The 26,297-nt window shown below is 31.8% G+C and overlaps 1 protein-coding gene across 1 annotated transcript in view; it reads right to left on the reverse strand.

Annotated features, from left to right (window-relative positions):
* Positions 1 to 26,297, reverse strand: part of LOC119604037 (serine-rich adhesin for platelets-like) — a 302,563-nt gene that overhangs the window by 104,554 nt on the left and 171,712 nt on the right. The window contains exon 5 of the mRNA XM_037956367.1: positions 9,063 to 10,843. Coding sequence (XP_037812295.1) covers positions 9,063 to 10,818 — 1,756 coding nt within the window. The 5' untranslated portion in view covers positions 10,819 to 10,843. The remainder of the gene's footprint in view (positions 1 to 9,062; positions 10,844 to 26,297) is intronic.

Below are 26,297 nucleotides of genomic sequence, written 5' to 3' on the forward strand. Positions count from 1 at the left end.
GGGGTATGCTTTTAAAGAAAAGACTATAGAAAATATATCAGTTTTCTATTAAAAAATGTCACTATCAGTGCTTCATTTGTCACCATCAGAACAACGTTTTCTATAGAAAAATTGTCACTATTAGAACAACTTTTTCTATAGAAAAGTTGTCACTATTAGAACAACTTTTTCTATAGAAAAGTTGTCACTATTAGAATAACTTTTTCTATAGAAAAGTTGTCACTATTAGAACAACTTTTTCAATAGAAAAGTTGTCACTATCAGAACAACTTTTTCTATAGAAAAGTTGTAACTATCATAACAACTTTTTCTAAAGAAAACTTGTTACTATCAGAACAATTTTTTCTATAGAAAAGTTGTCACTATCATAGCAACTTTTTTTTATAGAAAAGTTGTCACTATCAGAGCAACTTTTTCTATAGAAAAGTTTTCACTATCAGAGCAACTTTTTTTATAAAAAAGTTTTCACTATCAGAGCAACTTTTTCTATAGAAAAGTTGTCACTGTCAGTTCAACTTTTTCTATAGAAAAGTTTTGACTATCGGAGAAACTTCTTTTATAGAAAAATTGTCACTATCAGAGTAACTTCTGTTATAGAAAAGTTGTCACTATCACAGCAACTTAACGTTCTCAACATCAGATCAGAGTTCCAGAGCAACCTTTCTTATAAAAAAGATGTCATTTCCAGACAGCTTTTCATATAGAAAAGTGCCAATTTTTCTATAGAAAAGTTGTCACTACCAGAACAAATTTTTCTATAGAAAAGTTGTCACTATCAGAGCAACTTATTCTATAGAAAAGTTTTCACTATCAGAGCAACTTTTTCCATAGAAAAGTTGTCACTATCATAGCAACTTTTTTTTATAGAAAAGTTGTCACTATCAGAGCAACTTTTTCTATAGAAAAGTTTTCACTATCAGAGCAACTTTTTTTATAAAAAAGTTTTCACTATCAGAGCAACTTTTTCTATAGAAAAGTTGTCACTGTCAGTTCAACTTTTTCTATAGAAAAGTTTTGACTATCGGAGAAACTTCTTTTATAGAAAAATTGTCACTATCAGAGTAACTTCTCTAATAGAAAAGTTGTCACTATCACAGCAACTTAAAGTTCTCAATATCAGATCAGAGTTCCAGAGCAACCTTTCCTATAAAAAAGATGTCATTTCCAGACAGCTTTTCATATAGAAAAGTGCCAATTTTTCTATAGAAAAAGTTGCTCAGAGCCACTTATTCTATAGAAAAGTTGTCACTATCAGAGCACTTCTTCTATAGAAAAGTTTTCACTATCAGAGCAACTTTATCTATAGAAAAGTTTTTACTATCAGAGCAACTTTTTCTATAGAAAAGTTGTCACTATCAGTTCAACTTCTTCTATAGAAAAGTTTTGACTATCGGAGTAACTTCTTTTATAGAAAAATTGTCACTATCAGAGTAACTTCTGATATAGAAAAGTTGTCACTATCACAGCAACTTAAAGTTCTCAATATCAGATCAGAGTTCCAGAGCAACATTTCCTATAAAAAAGATGTTATTTCCAGACAGCTTTTCATATAGAATAGTGACAATTTTTCTATAGAAAAGTTGCCACTATCAGAGCAACTTTTTCTATAGAAAAGTTTTGACTATCGGAGTTACTTCTTTTAAAGAAAAATTGTCACTATCAGAGTAACTTCTGATATAGAAAATTTTTCACTATCAGAGCAACTTTATCTATAGAAAAGTTTTTACTATCAGAGCAACTTTTTCTATAGAAAAGTTGTCACTATCAGTTCAACTTTTTCTATAGAAAAGTTTTGACTATCGGAGTAACTTTTTTTATAGAAAAATTGTCACTATCAGAGTAACTTCTGATATAGAAAAGTTGTCACTATCACAGCAACTTAAGGTTCTCAATATCAGATCAGAGTTCCAGAGCAACCTTTCCTATAAAAAAGATGTCATTTCCAGACAGCTTTTTCTATAAAAAAGTTTTCAATTCCAAAGAAACTTTTTCTGTAGAAAAGTTGTCTGTTCTATAGAAATATTATTAGTTTGAAAGCAACTGAAAGGATTAATTGTTCATGCGTGTAAGCGTCGTAAGTGGGAGAGTGTGTAAATTGTGTGTGTGTGTGTCCTCATAGAAATGTGTGAGTGTATTTTTGTTATACACCTATTTTAACCTTTAGAGGCGTTTAAAAAATAATCTTAATCTTTTCTAAATTACATTACAATGTTGTTGTTAAGTTTTTTTTTCATTTTTTAATTTTTATACAGAGAGGCCTTAAATGTTGCTATTGTTTTTTATTTTTTGTTTTCTTTTGGTCATGTTTTAGTTTTTTCTTATTGTGGTTGCTCTTGGGTGTTTTTTTCTGGTAAATTTTGTAAACTCTTAAAGTCACTGCAAACCATGTTGTGGTAGTCCTCAATTAGTAATGTTTCTTTTTTTGGGGGATTTTTTTTGCTTAAAGATGAATCGTTTTGTTTAGTTGATATAATGCTGAAGATAGTGCCAAAGATTTTGTTTTGTTAACAAACACAAATTTTGTTAGTTTACGATAACTACCATTATTTCACTTATTTTTTCCCCCTGTTGGGCATTGTTTGGTGGGAAATTATTTGTAGTTAGGAAAAAAAGTGTAGAAAAGTTTGTTTTACTGCATGTTTAATTTATTTAATCTATGATCAATTATCATTTCGGGAAATGAACTAACTAAGGAGAGAGGAATTTGTTAAAGGAAATTTATTCAAAGGCAAAAATATTTGAATAGTAGAGAAATTTTGATATTGGGCTTAAAATTTAAGACTTAAATAAATCAGAAAGAACATTTGGTACTTCAGTCTAAATTAAAATCAGAAAATCTTGAAATATTATCTGCTTATTTTCTTAGACAACCCTTAAACATGATTTTCATATTCATATATAGAATAAAATTACTTTCTGTAATACAAAACTTTATACCCAACAATAGTCCAATCAACCTTAAACTATTCTAATCAATTCTTAAACATTTTAAATTACAATTCCTAACAGCCTATATGTAGAAAACTTCAATATTATATAAGACTCTTATGCATTTTTACCACCATTATCAGATCTCATTTAAAAGCAATTGTCCACATCCCATAAATTCTAATCAGTTTTAATGACATGTAATTTGTACATGTGTTGTGATTAAAGAAAATACAAACACATTTACAATACCCAGAAAAACTTATCATCCTTCTTGGCAGTCAAACCAAGAAACACACATTTAAATAACTTAAAAAATCCCTTTTTTTTGCTGCTGATTACTTAACTATAGTTAGCTACATATAACAGCCAACCTTATAACAATGATAAAAAAAGAAGAGGGAGAAAAGATTGCAATTTGCAACATCTTTCCGCAGCAATTCGTAGAAGAAAGCCAAAGTCACTTGAATCTACATAAAAGAATTGTAATCAAAATGGTTTGCGCACAGCATTTACAATTTTTTTTTTATACCAGCCGCCACACTTGCACTTCATTTCAATTATTTTCAAAAGAAGTGGAGGACTATAGGAAACCATTATAAAAGGAAGGAGGACCCATCAGACTTAGTCTTCGCCTTAGATACTATAGGGTATTCTCTAAGTTGTTTATGTGATCATGAGTTTACGTATGGAAATGTTGGGGGAATGATCAAAATAGATGTATACAATTAAAAACGCAGACTTGAACATACATGTTTATATACAAATCAATTGAAGTACACGTATCATTTAGTTTTATAAGATTAATTTGCATATTCTTGAGATAATAAAAGTGGAATTGGTTATTTTTTCTTTCTTTACTCTATAGGAAATTTACATTAAAATATTTTAAAAAGATGAAAAGATTCATATGTGGCGTATCTAAAAAATGTTGTCCAGTTATAATTAAGAGTTTCACACATACCTACACACATTTACTTACAGATCAGATTTGCGTCTTCACTAGGCAAATCATTAAAACTTTTTCTATAGAATTTTAATTTAGAACTCGTCCTGGGCAACTTTTTCTATTGAAAGTTGTCTGATTCGAGCAACTTTTTCTATAGAAAATTTGTATGATTCAAAGCAACTTTTTCTATAGAAAAGTTGTCTGATCCAGAACAACTCCTTCTATAGAAAAGTTGTCTGATCCAGATAAACTTTTTCTATAGAAAAGTTGTCTCATCCAATGCAAGTTTTTCTATAGAAAAGTTGTCTCATCCAATGCAACTCTTTCAAAAGAAAATTTGTCCAGTCCGGAGCAAATTTTTCTATAGTAAAGTTGTCTCATCCAGAGCAACTTTTTCTATAGATAAGTTGTCTGATCCAAAGCAACTTTTTCTATAGAAAAGTTGTCTGATCCGAAGCAAATTTTTCTAAAGAAAAGTTGTCTGATCCAAAGTAACTTTTCCTATAGAAAAGTTGACTGATCCAAAGCAACTTTTTCTATAGAAAAGTTGTCTGATCCAGAGAAACTTTTTCTATAGTAAAGTTGTCCCATCCAGAGCAACTTTTTCTATAGATAAGTTGTCTGATCCAAAGCAACATTTTTTATAGAAAAGTTGACTGATCCAAAGCAACATTTTCTATAGAAATGTTGTCTCATCCAGAACAACTTTTTCTGTAGTAAAGTTGTCTCATCCAGAGCAACTTTTTCTATAAAAAAGTTGTCTTACCCAGAGCAACTTTTTCTATAGAAAAGTTGTCTGATCCAGAGTAACTTTTTCTATAGAAAAGTTGTCGGATCCAGAGCAACATTTTGCAGTTTACGGGCAACTTTTTGTATGGGAAAAATATTGACAATTTAAATATAATATAATCAAAAAGGCAAGCATAAACTTAAATCAAATTAAATGCACTTAGCTTGACTTGATCCGTCTGTCAGTCTGAACAATTTTCTATATAGATATTTCTGTCTGTCCTGTTTATGCATCAAAACTTGTATAACAGAGTACATATGTACATACATATGAGCAAAAAATATAAATTTTTCATAGTGAGTATATTATGAGTAAATTTGTATATGAAATGCTACATATGGGAGAAGCGATTATTGCGTCTGCGTGCAGTTAGTGGCTGCACCCAAAAAACCAACACCTATTTTTGTTGTTATTGTGGTTGTGTTTTTTCATAGTAAATTCTATGTAAACTGGGAATTTTTTTGTGAAAAACATATTGGAAAAAAGTCGAAAAAAAAAGATTTTTATGTCTTTGTTTTCACATCAGGAGGTCTCTTTATCGCAATAGTTTTTCATTTTTAACACAAACTATTTCTTGTTGTTGTTGTTTTTTATAAACAAAAATATACAAAGTTGGGGAAGGAAATAAAAATAAATAAACTGCAGTTTTTTCTTAACCCTATAGGGGGATTAGCATTTTTTTAGAAGATTCTGAAGTTAGTTTTTATATAAAGAAGTTGTGAAGTTAAGTTCAGAATTGCAAAAAAAGAACAGGATAAAGGATAATGTTTTCAGTATAAGGATTAACCAAACATTATCTTTTGCTTATGGATTGGAATATAACAGGTCTATAATACTATTCCTGATCAACTGATCAACAAACGAAATTACATTAGCCACAATAATTTTGAATTTAAATAGCCTATGCTGTTAAAGGGTTTAAAACTAAGAAGGAAGTACAGAATATAAATGTCTTTGAAAACACAACTTCAAGGAAGTGATCGAATGATTCCCTTCATTTCAACAGACATTTAACCAAGAATTCTAAGATTTTTAAAAATGCATTTAAAGTTGTTTGTTATGAGGACACTGACACTAACTTCAAACATGTCTAAGGGGAAACAACATAGACGTTTAGGTGGAATAAACGAGAAATTCTTTTAGTGACTGTAAATCTAATGTCTGACACTTTCTTCAACTGTCTGTCACTCCAGCTGTCTAATAAATTAGTAACCATCTATATATCTATCTCATTTTAGATTGATTAAATTTTTCTATATAAATTCTTTATAAAATTACTTACCACATTAGAGGGTTATTATAGATTTCTTATTACAGTAAACCCTAGATAATAACAACATGAAAAATTGTCTAGGATTTTCAGAAATTATCCTCATAAAGCATTTTTCTTATTGTAAAATAAAGGGGGATTTAAAATAGCCGACAATGCTATCACAATCGGGGGCAATTAATCAGGTTTTACTGTATTTGTTATTATTAGTGTTGTTGTTATTATAATTTTTGTTTTGTTTCTACAACAATTTGTTTTGACATTTAATTGATGTATGCATGAATGCAACAATATGGTTGCATACATTAAAAGAAATCTATAAAAAATGAGGGTATTCCATACATACAGATGCATGATCAAGTAAATACATTCACATATCAATGTGTGTAAAAATGTTTGTAACGGAAATGATTGCCTTACATTGATTCAAAATGAATTATTTATAATATAAACATATAAACAAACTAAAACACTCAAATACACACATGATGATGACTGTATGTTCATATGTGCACATTAAATATGAGGTTTTGATGTTTTGACTTTTTGAAAATGCGGAAGACTCTCAAACGAAACTTCAGTTAATTGTTATATGTGAACTACAAACACCAATATTTCGATTTTCTACTACTACTACTTACTTATAGTTGGGGTTGTCTTTTGAGTAAGAAGAAAGAAAATGAAGAAAAACTCATTAAATTAAATACACACCCAAAAAACTACAGAAATAGTAAATTATTTAAACTTCTGACATTACGTTTGAGATGACACTAGCTGGGTGGTAAGTTTTTTTTAATGATTGAAAATATTAATTGGTTTTTGTGTAGATTTAAAATCGATTAAGCAATCTTCTCTTTAACACTCTTTTAGTTTGTTTTTTAATATCTATAGTCAACTTTACTGCTTAGTTTTTGATGAAAATCAACTGCCTACTTTAAGGCATATTTAATTTATTATCTTATTCATAGGTGTTTAGTTTAAAACAAATTCGTTATATACCTTTATATTAAATATTTACGCTTCACTTACGATAACTTAAATTCATTAATATATATTTTTTTTATAAATATTTTCATTATAGTTGCAGTTATTGCTAAAAGCATGTGATTTAATAAATTATTAAATTATAACAAATACTCACATGTTCATTTATGGAAATTGTTTGGATATTTACAAGGTGTTGTGTAGCTTGCTTGTTTTCTATAAAATTTATTCATTTTTAATTGCGCTTTTAAATTATTGTCTATATTTTTCTATTGCAAAAATCGTGCTAAAATATTTTGTAATTTTTTAACCATGTTAAACTATTTATTAGTTTTATTTAATGAAAACATAAAAATGACTGATTATGCACTTGGAAGGTTAAAAAATTTCAATTTAAAAGAATCAAAAGCTGTTTAAAAAAAAAAAAAATTCTCTAAAAATTCTTTCTATAGAAAATTTGGACTAAAAATTGTTTTAACAACAAATTTTCACTAAAAATTGTTTAAAAAAAAAAAAAAAAAAAAAATTGTTAAATAATCGCTTTCAGAACAAAAATTCTTTAACAGAACAATGTTTCCAGTCAAAAAAAAAGCTTTAAAAAACATTTTTTTTTTGATAAAATGATTTACTTTAGTAAAAAAAACTTTTTATTTAAAGTGATTTTTAGCACAAAAAAAGCTTTTTATTAAAACAACCATTTAGCAAAGCTTTAAAAAATATTCTTTAACAGAACAATGTTTTCAGCCAAAAAAGCTTTTAAGAAAACATTTGTTTTGATAAAATTATTTACTTTAGTAAAAAAAGCTTTTTAGTTAAAGTAATTTTTAGCATAACAAAAGCTTTTTCTTATAACAACCATTTAGCAAAGCTTTTAATTAAAAATATTTCTTTTTTAAGAGGCTTTTTAATAAAAAAGCTGTTATAGTATACAATAAAGCTTTCAAATAACAGAGCTTTTTAAAGAAGAAGTCTTTTATTAAAAGAGCTTTTTAGTTTTAATTAACATAAAAGTTTTAGTAAAATAAACGTTTAGTAAAAATAATTTTCTATCTTTTGGAAAGCTTTTAATGAAATAAATTTCGAATAAAAAGGGTTCAATTAAAAACATTTTATTAAAAAAGTGGCAAAGCTTTTAAATTAAAGATTTTTAGTAAAAAAGCCTTTAAATAATAGTTTTAGTAAAAATAATAAGACTTTTCGTATACATATACATACATATAAAAGCTTTTTAATAATACCGTTTCACAGTAAAAAAAACTTTTTCTAAAAAAAGCTTTTCAATAACAACATTTATAAAAAAAGGATTTTTGGTAATTAAGATTTTGAATAAAATGCTTGTTTGTAAAAAGCTTATTTTGTGTATAGTAAAAGTTGTTTATATAAAAAGCTTTTCAATAACACAACTTTTAAAACAGGGATTTCAGTAAAAGAACTTTTAAATATAAAGCTTTTTTAACAAAGCTTGGTTTTATCAATATTTTTAAAGGGGAAAGAAGCCTTTTAGTTAAAGAGCTTTTATATAGAAAAGCTTTTTGTTAAATATAAATTAGTAGAAAAGCTTTTTAGAAAAGAACCCTTTATTAAAAGAAACATTTTAGTAAGAAATCTTCAGTAAATATCTTTAACTGAAAGAGCTTTTTAATAAGAAGCCTTTTAGTAAAAGAGCTTTTAAGTAAAAAAGCTTTTTAGTAACAAAGATTTTTTGTAAAAAACGTATTTTGTAAGAAAGATTATTTTAGTAAAAGAAGCTTTTAAGTGAACATAATTTTATTAAAAAAGGACTTTAGTATAAAATCTCAAGTACAAATCTCAAACTGAAAACAAAACACCACAATAACTTAAAGCTTTCTCAAAACATATTTTACACTAAAAACGAAAAAAGTTATTTTGCAACTATATTCTAACGATTTTTTTCGAAACACTCACAAATTACAAAACCATTTCCTTACATTACTCTAACCAGACCTTAAAAGCCCTTTTCCTTAACACTGACACTTCCAAACCCCAAAAACATGTTGCTAAACATGATGTCAGACTAACAAACTACAACCTAAAATAACATTTATCATTTTCAAAATGACAACAAAACTAGATAAAAAGGCAACAACAAAAAGGAGGAATATAAGGAAAAAAGAACTTACCATTTCCAGCTACTAAAGCAGCAATACGTTCTTTAACACTTAAAGGAGCAGATGTTGTCGTTACTGATGCTGCTGCTGTTAAGGCCGTAGCACTACATGGTGTTGCTGTTGCTGCTGAAACTGTCAAACACTTGTTATTCGCAGGTTTATTCTCTTTAGCCATTTCGTGGACATTATTTGTGAAGGCTAAAGATTTTTCTAAAGTTAATGAGGCGGATGTTGGTGTCGTTGCTGGTGATGTTGCTGTTGCTGTTGTCGACTCATTAGCAGGACTACGTTTCACCATTGTAGTTTTAATCACAGTTGTTGTTAGAGGTGATGAAGGAGTGTTGTTAGTATTAGAACGTGGTATGGGAGAAGTTGGTGTTTTTGTTGCTGGCATTTTAGTTGAATTTATTAATAAACAAGGTAATGTTGCTGTTGCGGTATTACAGGCTTGCTGTTGCTGTTGTAGCTGTGGCAATGTTATACTATCACATTCACTAGCAATATTATTGCTACGTTTATTACGATGATTTGCCACATTCGTTTGGCTAGTAATTGTCATTTTATTGTAGCTTTTCACACAATTCGAATTGTGGCAATTTTCGTTGTTAGTTTGTTGCAAACTTTGTTGTAATTGTGTGAAGTTACGGCAATTTTGATTGAAACAAAATTGACAATTGTTACAATGTTGCTGCTGCTGCTGCTGCTGATGATGTTTGTTATTATTTATTGGATTTGAAGTTTTATTGCTAAAAGTCGTTTTACTTAAACTAGTTTTTGATTCACTTATTTCACTAAGTCTTTGGATTAATGGTGATGTTGCTGTTGGTGTGTTTGATATGATTTGTTCATTAGTTGCTGTAAAAGTGTTGTCTAAGTTCGTATTTGTCTTAAAGTTCTCACACTCTTTTCTGCTTTCAGTGTCAGTTGTTGTTGTCGTTTGTTGTTGTCTTCGATTTGTGTGTGTTGTTGTTGTTGCATTACTGCTGTCTTCATTGCCACTTTGTTTTAAAGGCTTTTTGACAGTTGATTTTCGATAAACTTCCTCTTGTTGCTGTTGCTTCGGCTGCAGTTTTTGTTGTTGTTCTTTGTGGGTGATTTCTGGAGAACATCTGTTGCTGTTGCTGCTGCTGCTAAACTTTCGTTCGTGTTCATTCGTTAAACAATTGTTTCGATTATTATGACAGCTTTTATTATGCCGCCATTGTTCTTCTGTAACTTCCTCACCCTTTACTTCTATTTCTCTTTCTTTTTCCTTGTTAACTTCTAGATCGTTTTCTTTTGCCTTAACTTTGCTACTGCTGCTGCTGCATTCAATATTTTTAATTTTATTTACAATTTCCTCCACAACATCATCATAATCATTCTCACATTCGGCCACATTATGCTGCTGTAAATTCTCTTTGTGAACTTCAGCTTCGATCAGTTGGGTTGGATGATTCAAATTGTATTTGTGTGATCGTTTAGCACTGGGCCAACTTTCAGCTCTTTTATAGTTTTTTGTATTTTCTAATGCACTTTCGTCGCCGTCGTTGTCGTCGTCTTCGTTAAGTGTGGGATCATCGATAAAGTTGAAATCGTTGTCGACGAAAATATTGCGAACGTGTAGTGTGGTGGTTAATTTGGGTTGTTTGATGTTGTAGCGACGTCGATTGGGACAACAACAGAATTTTGTTGCTTTGGGAGAGGTGGGCGATGAAAGGGGTGGTATAATTGTAGCACCATCAGACGACCATTTCTCTAACAATGCCAATTCACGAGCATTGGACATTGTCGTATAGCCATGGAGTGTGATTCTGTAAAGAAAGCAATAGAAGAAATGAAATCTATTAATATAAACAAATTAAATTAAACAGAAAAGTTTAAAACCAAATGAAATTCAAAGATCAACTCTGTCAGATTGTCTCAGATTGAAAAGTTTTTTTAAGTTTAGTTTGAAAGCGTAAAAAAAACTTATAGAGCTTTTTCCGCTTATTTTTTTTTTAATTCAATTCCATCTCTAATTCAATTTCCTTTAATTTATTGCCTCAACATATACAATTTAATAATGTCTTGGGGTTATTTAAGAAAAACTACAATGAAAACATTTAGTAGCCATGTCGTTGTCTCTTTAAATACATTGTAATATTCAATGTAATCACATTCAACGTAAAATGATTGTAATGTTTAACCTTAACACATCTGTTCAACCATAAATTTGCCACAAAACTCAAGTTAGGTGGAGAGAGAAAAAAAAAATAGTGGCAAGTTTTTAAAATAAAAATTAAATTGTATTTACATGGTTAATAAAATGCAAAGACAAAAAATGGCAAAAAACAAGAGTGTTTATAAAAAAAATTATATTAATAGGGGGATTCAAAACATTTCGGGTAATAAAAATTTCTATACAAAATTGTGGATTAAAACAATTTTAGTAAAAATTTCAAATTTTTTTGAAACAATTTTCGGTTCATTTCTTAAAACATTCTTCTTTGAAATTATTTTTCACTTTTCGAAAAAATTTTACTAAAAATTTTGTTTGTTCCCCTTTGATAGACTTCTATAGTTTTTTAGGCGTAAAAGGGGGAACAATACCAAGGGGGCACATTTCTTACCCTCATAACACCATAATCTCACAAAAAAAGTGGTGGAAAGTTTAACTTTCACAAAGAATTAGTGAATAATTAATAATTCTACAAATTTTGAGGTATCGCTATCAGAAAACTTTTAGAACAAATGGTGTCTGTTCCCCTTTAAGGGACTTGTGAAGTTTTCTGTACTTTAAAATATCTATTAGAGAAATGTTATCGTAATAACTTTCACCAAAAAGGAGTTTGTTCCCCTTTGATAGACTTCTATAGGTTTTTCGGCCTAAAAGGGGGAACAATAACAAGGGGGCACATTTCTCACCCTCATAACACCATAATCTCACAAAAGAAGTACTGGAAAAGTTTAAATTTCACATAGAATTAGTGAGTATTTAACAATTCAACAAATTTTGAGTTGTCGCTATCAGAAAACTTTTAGAGCAAGTGGCGTTTGATCCCCTTTGAGGAATTTCTGAAGTTCTTAATGCGTTAAAATATCTGTTAGAGAAATGTTATCATAATAAATGTCATATATAATGGTGTTTGTTCCCCTTTGGTAGTCTTTTATAGGTTTTTAGGTTAAAAGGGGGAACAAACCAAGGGGCACATTTCTCAACCTCATTAAACAATAACCTCACAAAAGAAGAACTGAAAAAGTTTAACTTTTACATAGAATTAGTAAGTATTTAACAATTCAACAAATTTTAAGTTGTCACTGTCAGAAAACTTTCAGAACAAGTGGCTTTTAGACCCCTTTAAAGGAATTCTGAAGTTTTTACTACTTTTAAATATCTCTTAGGCAAATCTAACCACCCTAACAACTATTAAGCAAAGACAATTTATAAGAAAAATTGTCGATTTTAAGCAAATTTAAAACAACTCTCAAGTTTAGCAATAGTTTATGGCGTTAAGTAAAAGTGTGTGCACCGACCGTACTATGTTTTTTAAAAAAAACTTCTTTAGTTTGTTGAATTAATTTTCCTGCTGGCCAAAACATATTAATCACTCATATATGTGTTTTTATACAACATATAAATATATATATTGAAATACAATTTAGTAACAAAAAAAGTATATTGTATAAAATAATAAAAACACATAAATAGTGTTAAACTTAAGCACCAACAACCAGCACATTAGGCGGTGGTGATTGCAATTTTTACAACAAAACAAAAAAACGTCGAAATTTCAATACAAAACAGTCTTAATGGCGGCGAAATACTTAAAGTTTGGAAAGGAGAAGCCGCTGTTGCTGCTGCTACATTTGCTGTTAGTTGTCTACAAAAGCTACCTGTTGCCAAATGCCCTCTAGACTTTAAATCGTTAATATAGCATCTTTTTTTCCGAGTCGGGATTGTTTATGTTTTGTTATTTTTTTGTTTTTGTCTAGTTGCTGCTGCTACGAGCTTGCTAAATAGTATTTAGTAAAATATTTGCTGCTACAGCAGTTCTTCTCTTAAGACAACTAACTTAGGCAAGAAATAAGGCAAAAAATTTGTTTTTATTTCATTACCTCTTTCTACTATTATTATTAATTGATAGTTGCACCGGCCCAAAATTTTGATCCTACACATATATTAAAACAAACCTATTGACTTAGAATCACTTTCTGAGTTGATTTGGTCAGGTCCATCCGTCGGTCTGTCCGTCCGTCTTTCTGTTCGTTCATGTAGATCTTGTAGTCAAACTACAAGCCATCCTTTTGAAGATAATACAATGAAATTTTGTATTAATTTCCTAGTTCAAGGAAGAAGCTTATTGAAAATGGTTAAAATCGGCCCATTATTTCACGTAGACCCCATATAACTAGATTAAAACCCATAATTATGTTAAATATACTTACTATTATATCTTTTAAACTTTACACAACTAAGTTTTATATAAGCCCAAATAATACAGCCGATTTTTGTCATATCGGACATCGCTTGACTCTAGACCCCATATAAAGCCTTCCCAGCAGTACGACAAAGATGTCAATACATCAGAAAAAGACAGTGATTTCCACTAACGTCTAATCTCCTGGTTGCCTCTAATTCGTCTTTGGTCACGGATGATCTCTTTGTAAACGAGGGTGAAGATAATCGTCACTTGAGTGTCCAATTTGTAAGCGAGAGAGTAGACACTTAAAAAACAAACTTAGGCCTTTTATCTGTCTCTTCGTAATCTATGGTGTGATGTATGTAGAACAAGCACATGTTAAAATAGCAACTCACCTCTGCAGTCAAGGCTAGGGGTAACCCTAAATGGTAGGTTAAATAGATAATTCGGGACTGTCCGACCGAACTGCTGGGTTTTTCACAAGTCCACTTCAGAACAGGCCTTAAACGTTTGTAAGCCACTCACTACAAACTTGATCAAATTCGATATAAATAACTTTTATATCAACATGAATCCCTTTTACATATTTGATGGAGATTGATCCATATTTGATCATTCAGAAAATAAGGTAATATTCAACATGGTGTAGCGTAACATATGTTCGTCCAAGTCCAATTAAACTTTCATACTTGTTTTTGTTTGTTGTTATGATTTTATAGATGCTGCTGCTGCAACTTAAGTTGCTCCTGTTGTTGTTGTTGCAATAGCTTTGCAATTAAATGAATCAGACCACATGCTGTTGTTGTGCACACTTAATCATTCATCGACATATTTTTATTCGCTCCAAAAAAAAAAAACTCACTCAAACTATTGAACAAATCTATAATAAAAATTTTCGGTTTTGAGATTATGCCTTTAGGACATTTTGATTATATGACTGAGTTACATAGATAAGCAGTGTTAAGCAAAAACGGACTAAATGTAAAGTGTTAAAAGACCACAAAGAAAATCTTCCACTTACAGTTCATAAATATTAAAAAAAAACTTTTAAACTTTTAACAACTCCTTTATTGTATAACTATTAAAGAATTTTGGCCAAATTCGAAATATATTTTTAAAACTGTTTCTTAATCACTTTCTGCTAACACTCCATTACTTAACCACTTTAACTAATTGTCCATTATTAACCATTAGCAAAGAAAGTATTTTCCAACCACTAAATCTAATAAACAATTTTGAAATCTCTTAAACACTCGATAATTAAAAAAAAAACCAAAAAAATTAAAAAGAAATGTCAAAATTTTAACGCCTTCATTCATACCTACTCCCCGAGAGACTGCAGCCACATTTTATGTCTAATGTATGTTCTTTGACTGGCATGACAACCAGATGGCGTTGCGGTTATTAAGCTCAAGTTGTACTGTATTTTCTTTCCATTTCGGTCTTCCATTTATGACTAGACATGCGCAATGCCTAACGAATTCCAAACATTTATGGTTAAAAAAGAAAAAAAAAAACTTTAATCATCATTATGGTTGGAATATGTTTTTGGCGTTTTATAGGAAACTAAAAGCTTAAAAGCATTTAAGAAATGTCAGTTAATTTAATAATTTGAGTAAAAAGATAATATGTAATAAAAAAATACTAAAGTTATTTTTTCAATTATTTTTTTGCTTTGTTTTCATTTGGCAAATGCGTATGGGCCTGTCAACCTTTGACTTTGGGTTGTAATTTCGTTTTTTAATAAAAGATAAAAATTAGAGAAATTTTTATTATTTCTTTTTCGTAATGGATTTGAAATTTTTAGTAGGGTTTTTCTTTCTTTAAGATAAAATGACTGAAGATAATCTAAAACTAGACTATAAATTGGACTATAGTTTAGACTATGTACATATATTCTAAAGAAAAATTATTTTTAACAACGAACTCATTTTAAAATGCTTTTCTTATAAACAACGAAAAGTTGATTAAAATTACTTTTTAATGAAGATTTTTTTGGACAATTAAAAATCTATTTAATAATATTTAAAAAATAATTTATACTATTTAGCCATTTTTGCACTTGCAATTACTTTCGACTCAACACACCAACACTTGTCATGCCAGTTGGCGATTGAATCATTAATAATAAATTAAATAAGTAAATGTTTTATTATATTTTTTTCTTTGCATTATTATTGCCGGATATCCTCTATAGCCAAATGAAGTAAGGCAAGCAGGCAGGCTTACTTTACAATCAACTACTGTAAATAAATTGTGCAAAAATAATTAATAAAAAACAAATCTGTATACAATTGTGGTTGGTTGTCTTCTACAATTGATTCGAGTTACAGTGATGCATACTAAATATATTTTTTGTAATAATCGTATTTGTAGTAGAGGCACCCAGTTAATCAGGCGACTGACTATACCAACTATTCCCATAGTAGAGCTGGTCACTATACACATAGTCATACATTTACAGGGCAACCAAAACTATATACAAGACTATAAACTATAGTATAGACTACACTATGAACTAGACTATAGACTAGACTATTGACTAGAGCATAGGCAAGACTATAGACTAAACTAGAATATCGGCTATACTGTAGAACTAGACTATAGACTAGACTATAGACTAGACTATAGACTAGACTATAGACTAGACTATAGACTAGACTATAGACTAGACTATAGACTAGACTATAGACTAGACTATAGACTAGACTATAGACTAGACTATAGACTAGACTATAGACTAGACTATAGACTAGACTATAGACTAGACTATAGACTAGACTATAGACTAGACTATAGACTAGACTATAGACTAGACTATAGACTAGACTATAGACTAGACTATAGACTAGACTATAGACTAGACTATAGACTAGACTATAGACTAGACTATAGACTAGACTATAGACTAGACTATAGACTAGACTATAGACTAGACTATAGACTAGACTATAGCTAGACTATAGACTAGACTATAGACTAGACTATAGACTATAGACTATACTAGAACTAGACTATAGACTAGACTATAGACTAGACTATAGACTAGACTATAGACTAGACTATAGACTAGACTATAGACTAGACTATAGACTAGACTATAGACTAGACTATAGACTAGACTATAGACTAGACTATAGACTAGACTATAGACTAGACTATAGACTAGACTATAGACTAGACTATAGACTAGACTATAGACTAGACTATAGACTAGACTATAGACTAGACTATAGACTAGACTATAGACTAGACTATAGACTAGACTATAGACTAGACTATAGACTAGACTATAGACTAGACTATAGACTAGACTATAGACCTAGACTATAGACTAGACATAGACTAGACTATAGACTAGACTATAGACTAGACTATAGACTAGACTATAGACTAGACTATAGACTAGACTATAGACTAGACTATAGACTAGACTATAGACTAGACTATAGACTAGACTATAGACTAGACTATAGACTAGGACTATAGACTAGACTAGACTAGACTATAGACTAGACTATAGACTAGACTATAGACTAGACTATAGACTAGACTATAGACTAGACTATAGACTAGACTATAGACTGAGACTATAGACTAGACTATACTATGACTATAGACTATAGACTAGACTATAGACTAGACTATAGACTAGACTATAGACTAGACTATAGACTAGACTATAGACTAGACTAAACTAGACTATAGACTAGACTATAGACTAGACTATAGACTAGACTATAGACTAGACTATAGACTAGACTATAGACTAGACTATAGACTAGACTATAGACTAGACTATAGACTAGACTATAGACTAGACTATAGACTAGACTATAGACTAGACTATAGACTAGACTATAGACTAGACTATAGACTAGACTATAGACTAGACTATAGACTAGACTATAGACTAGACTATAGACTAGACTATAGACTAGACTATGACTAGACTATAGACTAGACTATAGACTAGACTATAGACTAGACTATAGACTAGACTATAGACTAGACTATAGACTAGACTATAGACTAGACTATAGACTAGACTATAGACTAGACTATAGACTAGACTATAGACTAGACTATAGACTAGACTATAGACTAGACTATAGACTAGACTATAGACTAGACTATAGACTAGACTATAGACTAGACTATAGACTAGACTATAGACTAGACTATAGACTAGACTATAGACTAGACTATAGACTAGACTATAGACTAGACTATAGACTAGACTATAGACTAGACTATAGACTAGACTATAGACTAGACTATAGACTAGACTATAGACTAGACTATAGACTAGACTATAGACTAGACTATAGACTAGACTATAGACTAGACTATAGACTAGACTATAGACTAGACTGTAGACTAGACTATAAAATAAAACCAATATGGAAAAGTCTGAGAATAGTAATTTACTTACGGTGCAGGAAGTAATGACTCCAGTACCGGCGGCTGAGTGTAGTGAGCGAGCAGGCTACCCGTCGTCGTCATCCAGCGTCTGCAATGTTACCCCTGTTACGAGCTTGGCAGGGACAACAGATAATGCTACAAGCAAAAACGAGAATGCGGAGAATAGTGCCCCACAAAGAAAACCAGTGGATAAAAGTGCGCCCCCAACACAAATAGAAGCGAGGAAGTATCCCGACCAGAAGCCCGATTCTTTCACAGAACTAGGAGACCTTATCGTTGATCTTTTGGACTTCTTTAAGGATAAAAACAACATCCACCTTGCCATAAAATGGCAAGTCAGAAAAATGCGTTCCGTGTATAACAAAGCGAAAGACGAGATATACCGCGACACCACCAAATCATGCGGAGTTATTGCCGACAAGGTAACTCAAACGTCACCTCTAGTTTGGCCGAAAAAGAGAGAGGAGAAGCGTAAAAAGGACAAAAGCGAAAACTCGGCTAAATTGCCAACACCGAAGAGAGCAAAGAATAACCCACAACTTGCAAGCGGAAAAGGCCCAGTCTTCGTGAGTACAGAGGTATCTTCCAAAAACAAACCTCCCAGTGAAGATCAACAAACTACATCGGAAGGATGGACGAAAGTAAGAAATAGAAAGACGAAACGCTTTCGTAAGCCTCAACCCGATAAGATGATAATATCATCCAAAGGTGAAACATCATATGCCGATATCCTCCGAAAAATTAGGACGGATCCCGAATTGAAGGAGTTAGGTGAAGAGGTCAGCAAAATACGAAGAACTCAGAAAGGCGACCTACTACTTGAATTAAAGCCAACCGGTAAAAATACAACTGATAGATTCAATGAGAAGATTGTATCATCTTTAGATGGAAAAGTGGATGTAAAGACTCACAAAGAAGAAACCATTATACAATGTAAAGATATGGACGATATAACTACAAAACTAGAGATATCTCAAGCAATTAGCAGAGAATTGCAAATGCCTGAGCTAGACGAGAAAATTGTTAAGTCTATGTGGAAGACCTACGGAGGTACCCAATCTGCCAAAATAATTCTCCCAACAGAAGCTGCAAGAAGAGCCCTCGCACTTCGTAAAATCAAAATTGGGTGGTCTATCTGTCGCTTAAGGGAAATGGTAACATTAACTAAATGCTTCAGATGTTTGGAATTCGGCCACATATCGAAGTTCTGTAAGGCTGAAACCGATAGATCTCACCACTGTCTGAAATGTGGACTTGAAGGGCATATCGCAAAAGAATGTAAAGGAGAATTAAATTGCATGTTATGCAAAGCGACTGGGGGAAAGGATCTTAAACATGTGGCAGGGAGCTACAGATGCCCCGTTTTCCAGAAGGCTCTAAGTAAGAAAACCAAATGAACTTTATTCAGCTTAACGTAAACCACTGCGCCACAGCCCAAGACCTCTTAACACAAAGCATACGGGAGCTAAAAATAGACGTCGCAATCATTTGCGAACAATACAAAAACCTGGACAGGAATGTATGGGAACGAGACGCCTCAAGTAGATCAGCAGTTTGGGCCTGCGGAAATAGGTGCATAGAAAATGCCATGAGGCAGCCGGAAGAGGGTTTCGCGAGAGTAAAAATCGGTGGAATTTATATTTATAGCTGTTATATATCTCCCAATATACCGCACGCTGACTTCGAGAGACTTATCGACAACATTGTGAGAGACGCTGCGCACCATAGCCCAATTGTTATTGGAGGAGACTTCAACGCTTGGGCACAAGACTGGGGTAGTCGTATAACTAATGAGAGAGGTAGAATACTCTTAGATGCCTTTTCAAGGCTAGATGTAGTTCTTCTAAATAACGGGAATACCAACACCTTTAGAAGAGCTGGCACTGGTTCAATCGTTGATTTGACCTTTGTAAGTACAAACCTAGCTAGGAATATAGAATGGCAAGTAAGTGAGCACTATACCCACAGCGACCATCAGGCTATTGTGTTCTCTATTCGAAGGGATTCGCAAATACCTCGCGGAAAGACAATCTTTCAGGGTTGGGCGAAAGATAAATTTGACTCCGATGTTTTTACTGACATCTTCAGTAACCACCAAATCGAAGAGAGTGAGGTAGAACATATGGCAGAAGAAGTCATAGCACTACTAAAGAGTGCCTGTGATGCATCTATGCCAACGAAACGTTTAAACAATAGGAGGAAGGAAAACTATTGGTGGAATAACAATATTGCCTTGTTAAGGAAAAAATGTTTAAGATCTAGAAGACTTTACCAGAGATGTAAGTCAAGGTATGAACTACCAACAAGAAGAAAAGATTATCATCAAGCGAGGAAAGACCTCAAAAATGCCATAAACTCCAGCAAGGCTGAATGTTTTAAACAATTGTGCAGGGAAGCCGATGCCAATCCATGGGGTAATGCTTACCGCGTAGTAATGGCTCGACTTAAAGGCAAAAAATCGCAAAACATTACATGCCCCTCCCTTATAGACAATATAGTAGAAGTCCTTTTTCCCGTAGGAGAACCATACACAGATGTTCCAACTGTGATAGAATCCTTCGATGTCGAAGTTACTGAAGAAGAAATAACAAACATGTGCTCGAAAATTGGTGACAACAAAGCTCCAGGATTAGATAGTATCCCTAACAAAGCTCTAAAACTTGCGCTTACATTGAGACCAACCGTATTCGCTCGCCTATTTCAAAAATGCCTCCTAGATGGAAAGTTTCCAAATGACTGGAAGAAACAAAAGCTTATCTTGATTCCTAAACCGGGAAAAGCCCTTGGAGAACCGCAGTCATATAGACCAATATGCTTGCTGGACACTATAGGTAAATGCCTTGAAAGGTTAATATATGAAAGATTACTGGATGTCGTTGAGAATGCTCGTGGCTTATCCGATAGACAATATGGGTTCCGAAAGGCAAAATCTACTATTGATGCAATTAAATTTGTCGTTGACAATGCCAAGAGAGCAATTGCTGGCAAGGGCAAGCAAAGGAAGTACTGTGCTGTCATAACACTTGACATTAAAAATGCCTTCAATTCCGCTGGATGGAAACATATTGTAGCGTCGCTGAGATATATTAATACCCCAGAATATTTAATTAGAATAATCAAAAATTACTTTTCTAATAGGTCTTTGTGGGTTAATACTGATGGTGGTATAAAAACCTATAATGTCACATCAGGCGTCCCTCAGGGTTCTGTCCTAGGACCCCTGTTGTGGAATATTATGTATAATGGAATTTTTGGAATAAAAATACCTGAAGAAGCAACTATTGTAGGCTTTGCAGATGACATTGCAATACTTGTTCAAGCGAGATACATTGACGAAGTCCAACTGTACGCAAACGAAGCAATCAGATCGATCAAAGACTGGTTGTCATCAGTAAACCTGAATCTAGCCGAACATAAAACAGAGATTGTTCTAATTAGCGGAAAAAGGAAACGAGAAACACTATCAGTAGAAGTAGGCGAGACCACAATTGTGTCTTCGGAAGCAATAAAATACTTAGGTGTCATGATAGATGACCGATTGAACTTTAAAAAGCACATGGAATATGCATGTAAAAAGGCGACGATTGTATCAAACGCATTATCAAGAATGATGCCAAACATCGGAGGACCGCGACAAAGCCGTAGAATACTGATATCCTGCGTAACTAACTCAATACTCCTATATGGAGCTCCAGTCTGGGAGAAAGAGACCAATAAATCTATAAGAAAAAGTATGATGTCCTTATTTAGGAGAAGTTGCTTAAGAGTATGTAGTGGCTTTCGGACTATATCAGGGGAAGCAGCAAATGTTGTTGCAGGAATCGTACCCATAGATATTACAGTAAGGGAAGCATCAAATATATATAAAACGCTACTTGAAAATCCGGAGATTACCAAAAAGGAAATTTGTAAAATCGAGAGAGATAAAAGTATTGAAAGTTGGCAGAGAAGATGGGAAAATTCTCCTAACGGCCGATGGACCTTTAGACTTATCCCTTCTATTAATATTTGGGTAAATCGGAGACACGGTGAAGTAAATTATAACTTAACACAATTTCTCACGGGTCATGGTGGCTATAGAAGCTATCTGCATCGCTTTGGCCACGACAACTCCCCAAGATGCCCAGAATGCACCGAAGATGATGAAACTGCAGAACACGTAGCATTTGCATGTCCACGATTCTTAAGAAACAGAACAGCTCTAGAATCTAGCCTAGGAGAAAAGATTACAGTGAACAACTTAATTAGCATAATGTTGAAATCTCAAGAGCAATGGGACGCAGTGAATACGTTTATTAGCAATATAAACAAAACATTGCGTGATGCTGAAACAGCACGTAAAGCATCCCGCAACAATGTGCTGACAAATTCTTTGTAATACAAACGAAGTGTACCCAATAATGGGCAAACCCCCCCGCGAAGTAATACCAATTGGCAGTTCCGCGGGGACGGGGGACGTAAGGGGGTGTGGTTTAGTACGTAGACGCCTTGGCGAGTCGTGCATGTTTTCCAATACGGGTTGGATACATCTTTTGAAGATTCCACACCTCCGGCGCATCAAAAAAAAAAAAAAAAAAAAAAAAAAAAAACTAGACTATAGACTAGACTATAGACTAGACTACAGATTAGACTATAGATTAGACTACAGACTAGACTATAGAATAAAGTACACTATAGACTCGACTATAGACTAGACTATAGATTGGACTATACACTAGACTATGCTTTTTTACTTATTTTTGGCTACCCTGGTAATAACATTAGTGTAGAAAAAAATGTTAACTATAATTTGTGCAGTTTTTGCTATTGAATAGTTTTCAGGAAAAGGGTTTGGCGGAAATGTAAAATAGCTAAATTATTATTGAGGTGTTGACTTTAAGGTGCCATTTTTGTAAAAAACTAAACAAAATTAGTAAATTTGCTACTAACTTATAACTGTTAATTATAAAATTAAATATTTATTATAACGAAAAAAACAAAACATAACAGACTCGTGTTTTTTTAACAATCATGACTATATTTAAGTTTTAAACAAACTATTTTTGTTTTTATTTAGTCTCATATTTGTGTACATTTTATTTATGAAAAAATCTCACGTTTGAATTTTATAAATTAATTATACAAACATGTTTTGTTTACAATTATTTGCTGTTTTATTTTGTGTCTAATTTTTAATACCCCTTGGTATTATTAGCAATTAATACGTATTAATTTTATTTGTACAGAGGAGAGAAACAATTTTAATTTTATAAAATATTCATTAGTTGTTGTGTTGTTTTTTTAATTTGAACGACAATGGAGACACTTGAATGTAGTATTATTATAGGTGTTGACTTGGACATACTATTCTTACCTTAAAAAAAAAAAACATAAAAAAGTAAAAAATACTTATGTGTTAAACAGCCACCAGTCTAGACCTCATAAATTACATGAAAACTTAACATTATTTTAATACGTGCGTAAAATCCAAAATTTTTATTTTATTTCTAACTGATCAAACTGTTTAGGGAATTTTATATATAGATTGATTTTTTTTTAAATTAACAATTGTTTTGTGTTTTCAATATAAAGCTAAATAAATATTGAAAAACAAATTGTTTAAAATAAAAAAAATTATTTTTACGATCATTGTTTTGTTTTATCGAAATGTCAATCTTTTTAAAAAACATGTTGTTTTTTTGTGTTTTATTTAGTTTTATTGTGTTTTCACCAAATTTAGGTAATGCGTCAAAATATTGCAATTGAGATTTTTTGTCACATTTATTTAAAAGTTTAAAATTGCACAATTGTTTGTACAACCTTTTTTTTGAGAGACTATTTAGATGGCGCCTCTTGACATTTTAGGAAAAAAATAAAATCAATAACTTTTATGAATTATTTATTAAAAATTATAATAAGTACTTTTAAGCATTATGTTGTGAATAAATAAAAAGTACCAATATGTCAAAAATAATTCGTCAATATTAAAATGTATATAAATGCTTGACACTATTTGGCCGATACACAAAACTATAATCGATTTTTTTGAAAATATATTTCCCTATTAATGAAACAATTGAATCAAAATTTCTTGAAATGGTCTGACTATGATTAAAGTTTCTTAAAGAATGGCATTTATTGTCTGTGTATTTTTGAAATTATAGGTGATACGCCCATTTTTGCTATTCCACCCATCTCCCCTAGAAGTTGCTTATGCAAAAAATTTGAGGAGTCCAGTTATTATAGTTTCGAATATATCCGACTTTTACTCCCACTATATTTGTTTAGTCCATTCTTGTACTAAATATGTATTCATATTGCCTATAAAGTTATTTGTACAAAATTTGAGGACTCTTGCAGATATAATTTCCTTGGTATATGAATTTAAGTATTTATTTTATATGGGAATTGCCACGCCCACTATTAAGAGTTTGTACATTTTTTCCTCAAATGTTTAAACGGATGTTAAAGTTTGTTATAGACTTCAAATAAAGTTACAATTTATCTACATCCTAGTTTACCTCTGTTTACATTGTTGTTTACTTGAGTCTTCGGGCACGGTGCAAATGCTTAAACATCCTAAGGATGTGAACTAAGAACTACCCTCCCCATACCTTACAGCGTCTGTCCTCTATGTTAAGAGCGGCTGTGGGGTAAATGACCATCTTCGGTCGCCTAGCGATCACGATTATTATTTTTTTTTTTGGTCGGAACAAAATCTAGGGTTTGATTGAGCGGCATCCTGGTCTGCGTCTGACTCCAGAGGAGCGGCAGTGTCTTTTTTCATACTTATGGTATAGGTATAAACTAACAAATCCACCAAACCCCCCATGAAATGTCAGGAAATAAATACGGCCCTATGTCCTATGGTCGAGGGTGCTAAAATCTCCAAGGGTAACGTGAGTACTCAGGTGGAAGCCACAGGTCTGAGTGTCACTGGAGCTACTGTGACTGCGGCGAAACAGACAAGTACCCCAGGTCTGGTAGTGGAAGATGCTACTGGGGTAGACAAAAGGGACAAGTTTTTGACCAGACAGGGCACTGTAAGATTGGACATATGTCGGAACGTATGAGCTACCCAAGCTATAGCTACTGTAGAAGCTGCTTGGACGAAGAAGAAGTGGAATCCGTACAACACCTTATATGTGACTGCCCTGTCTAACAAGAGCACAGACTACTCTACCTTGCTACAGCTCTTTTCCATGATCTAGACTGCCTCAGAGATGTGTCACTAATAAATATGATCGGTTTTATTAGAAGTACCGGCTGGTTTTGACGGAGACCGAACGAACCAACTAGTCAACAAAAATAGGGAGGGAAACCATTATCTCAATGCTAGGGAATGATAATTCTAAGATTATTATAATGGGCTACAAGACCTCCGAGTGAACTCGCTTGCTAGCGAGCAACCCACATAACCTAACCTAGGGAAACTCAAGTGACAGTTGACTCTATGCTACATTAACAGGAATGTATATTAGTTTACAGTTATTTTATATTAATATAAAATTATTCAAACATAAAATGAATTAAAATAAGCTAAGTTACAAAACAAAATTCTAAATAGACTACACTCTAGACTACTTAGGGACACTTAAGTGGTCATTGCTTATATTATAGATTGACACCATCTTAAAGATCGATAGACATTTTGGAAATGTAAATTGTGAAAATCACAAAAGTATTCATATAATTTGGTATACTTTTACTACTGTCTACATTTTAGATTACTTAGAGACACATAAGTGACAGACGAATCTATACTGTAATGTCAAAAAGTGCACAATTAATTTGTCTTATTTATATACAATTATTCATTTATTATAAAATAAAATGAAGTGAAGCCATGTTACGAGACAACTGAGAAAGATATTCTAAACATACCACACTCTTGATTACTTAGGGACACTAATGTAGTCATTGGCTGTAAGCTAAGCTAACTGGAATGTAATGAATAATGTTATAAAACAGCTTAAGATTTTACTAAATTTGGGTCCATTGTAGACAATCTTCATTCCTGATTACCTAGAGATACTAAAGTGACAGTTTATGTCAGATTCGGGTGCGTAATTGATTTGAGGTTTTTTTTATCGCTAAATTGACTATACTTTCGTAAAGATTAATAAATATGATGGAATATACCACTTACCACTGAGGTGAAAGGTAATGCTGATCTTTAAAGGACAGATTTAAAAAGTAATTATGTATAAATAACTTTTACTTTTTCTCTAGATAAAAAAAGATTCAATCATTTTAAGATGAAAATAAATTTGTAACAATTTTAACAAAAATTAAACAAAAAAAATAAAATTCTATTAAAATTTTCAATAAAAAAAATAAACAATCTCCCCTTACCTAAACTTTGATTGAATATTGTTTTTTAACATAAATGTTAAAACTTGTAATAAAAAAATCAATTGAATTGAAAATCTAAACTACTTATTGTCCATTATATAGATTG

This window comes from Lucilia sericata, unplaced genomic scaffold (assembly GCF_015586225.1).
Source record: "Lucilia sericata isolate MDLA Ls3-8-SP2 unplaced genomic scaffold, ASM1558622v1 Contig000354F_arrow, whole genome shotgun sequence".
Taxonomy (NCBI): Eukaryota; Metazoa; Arthropoda; class Insecta; order Diptera; family Calliphoridae; genus Lucilia; species Lucilia sericata.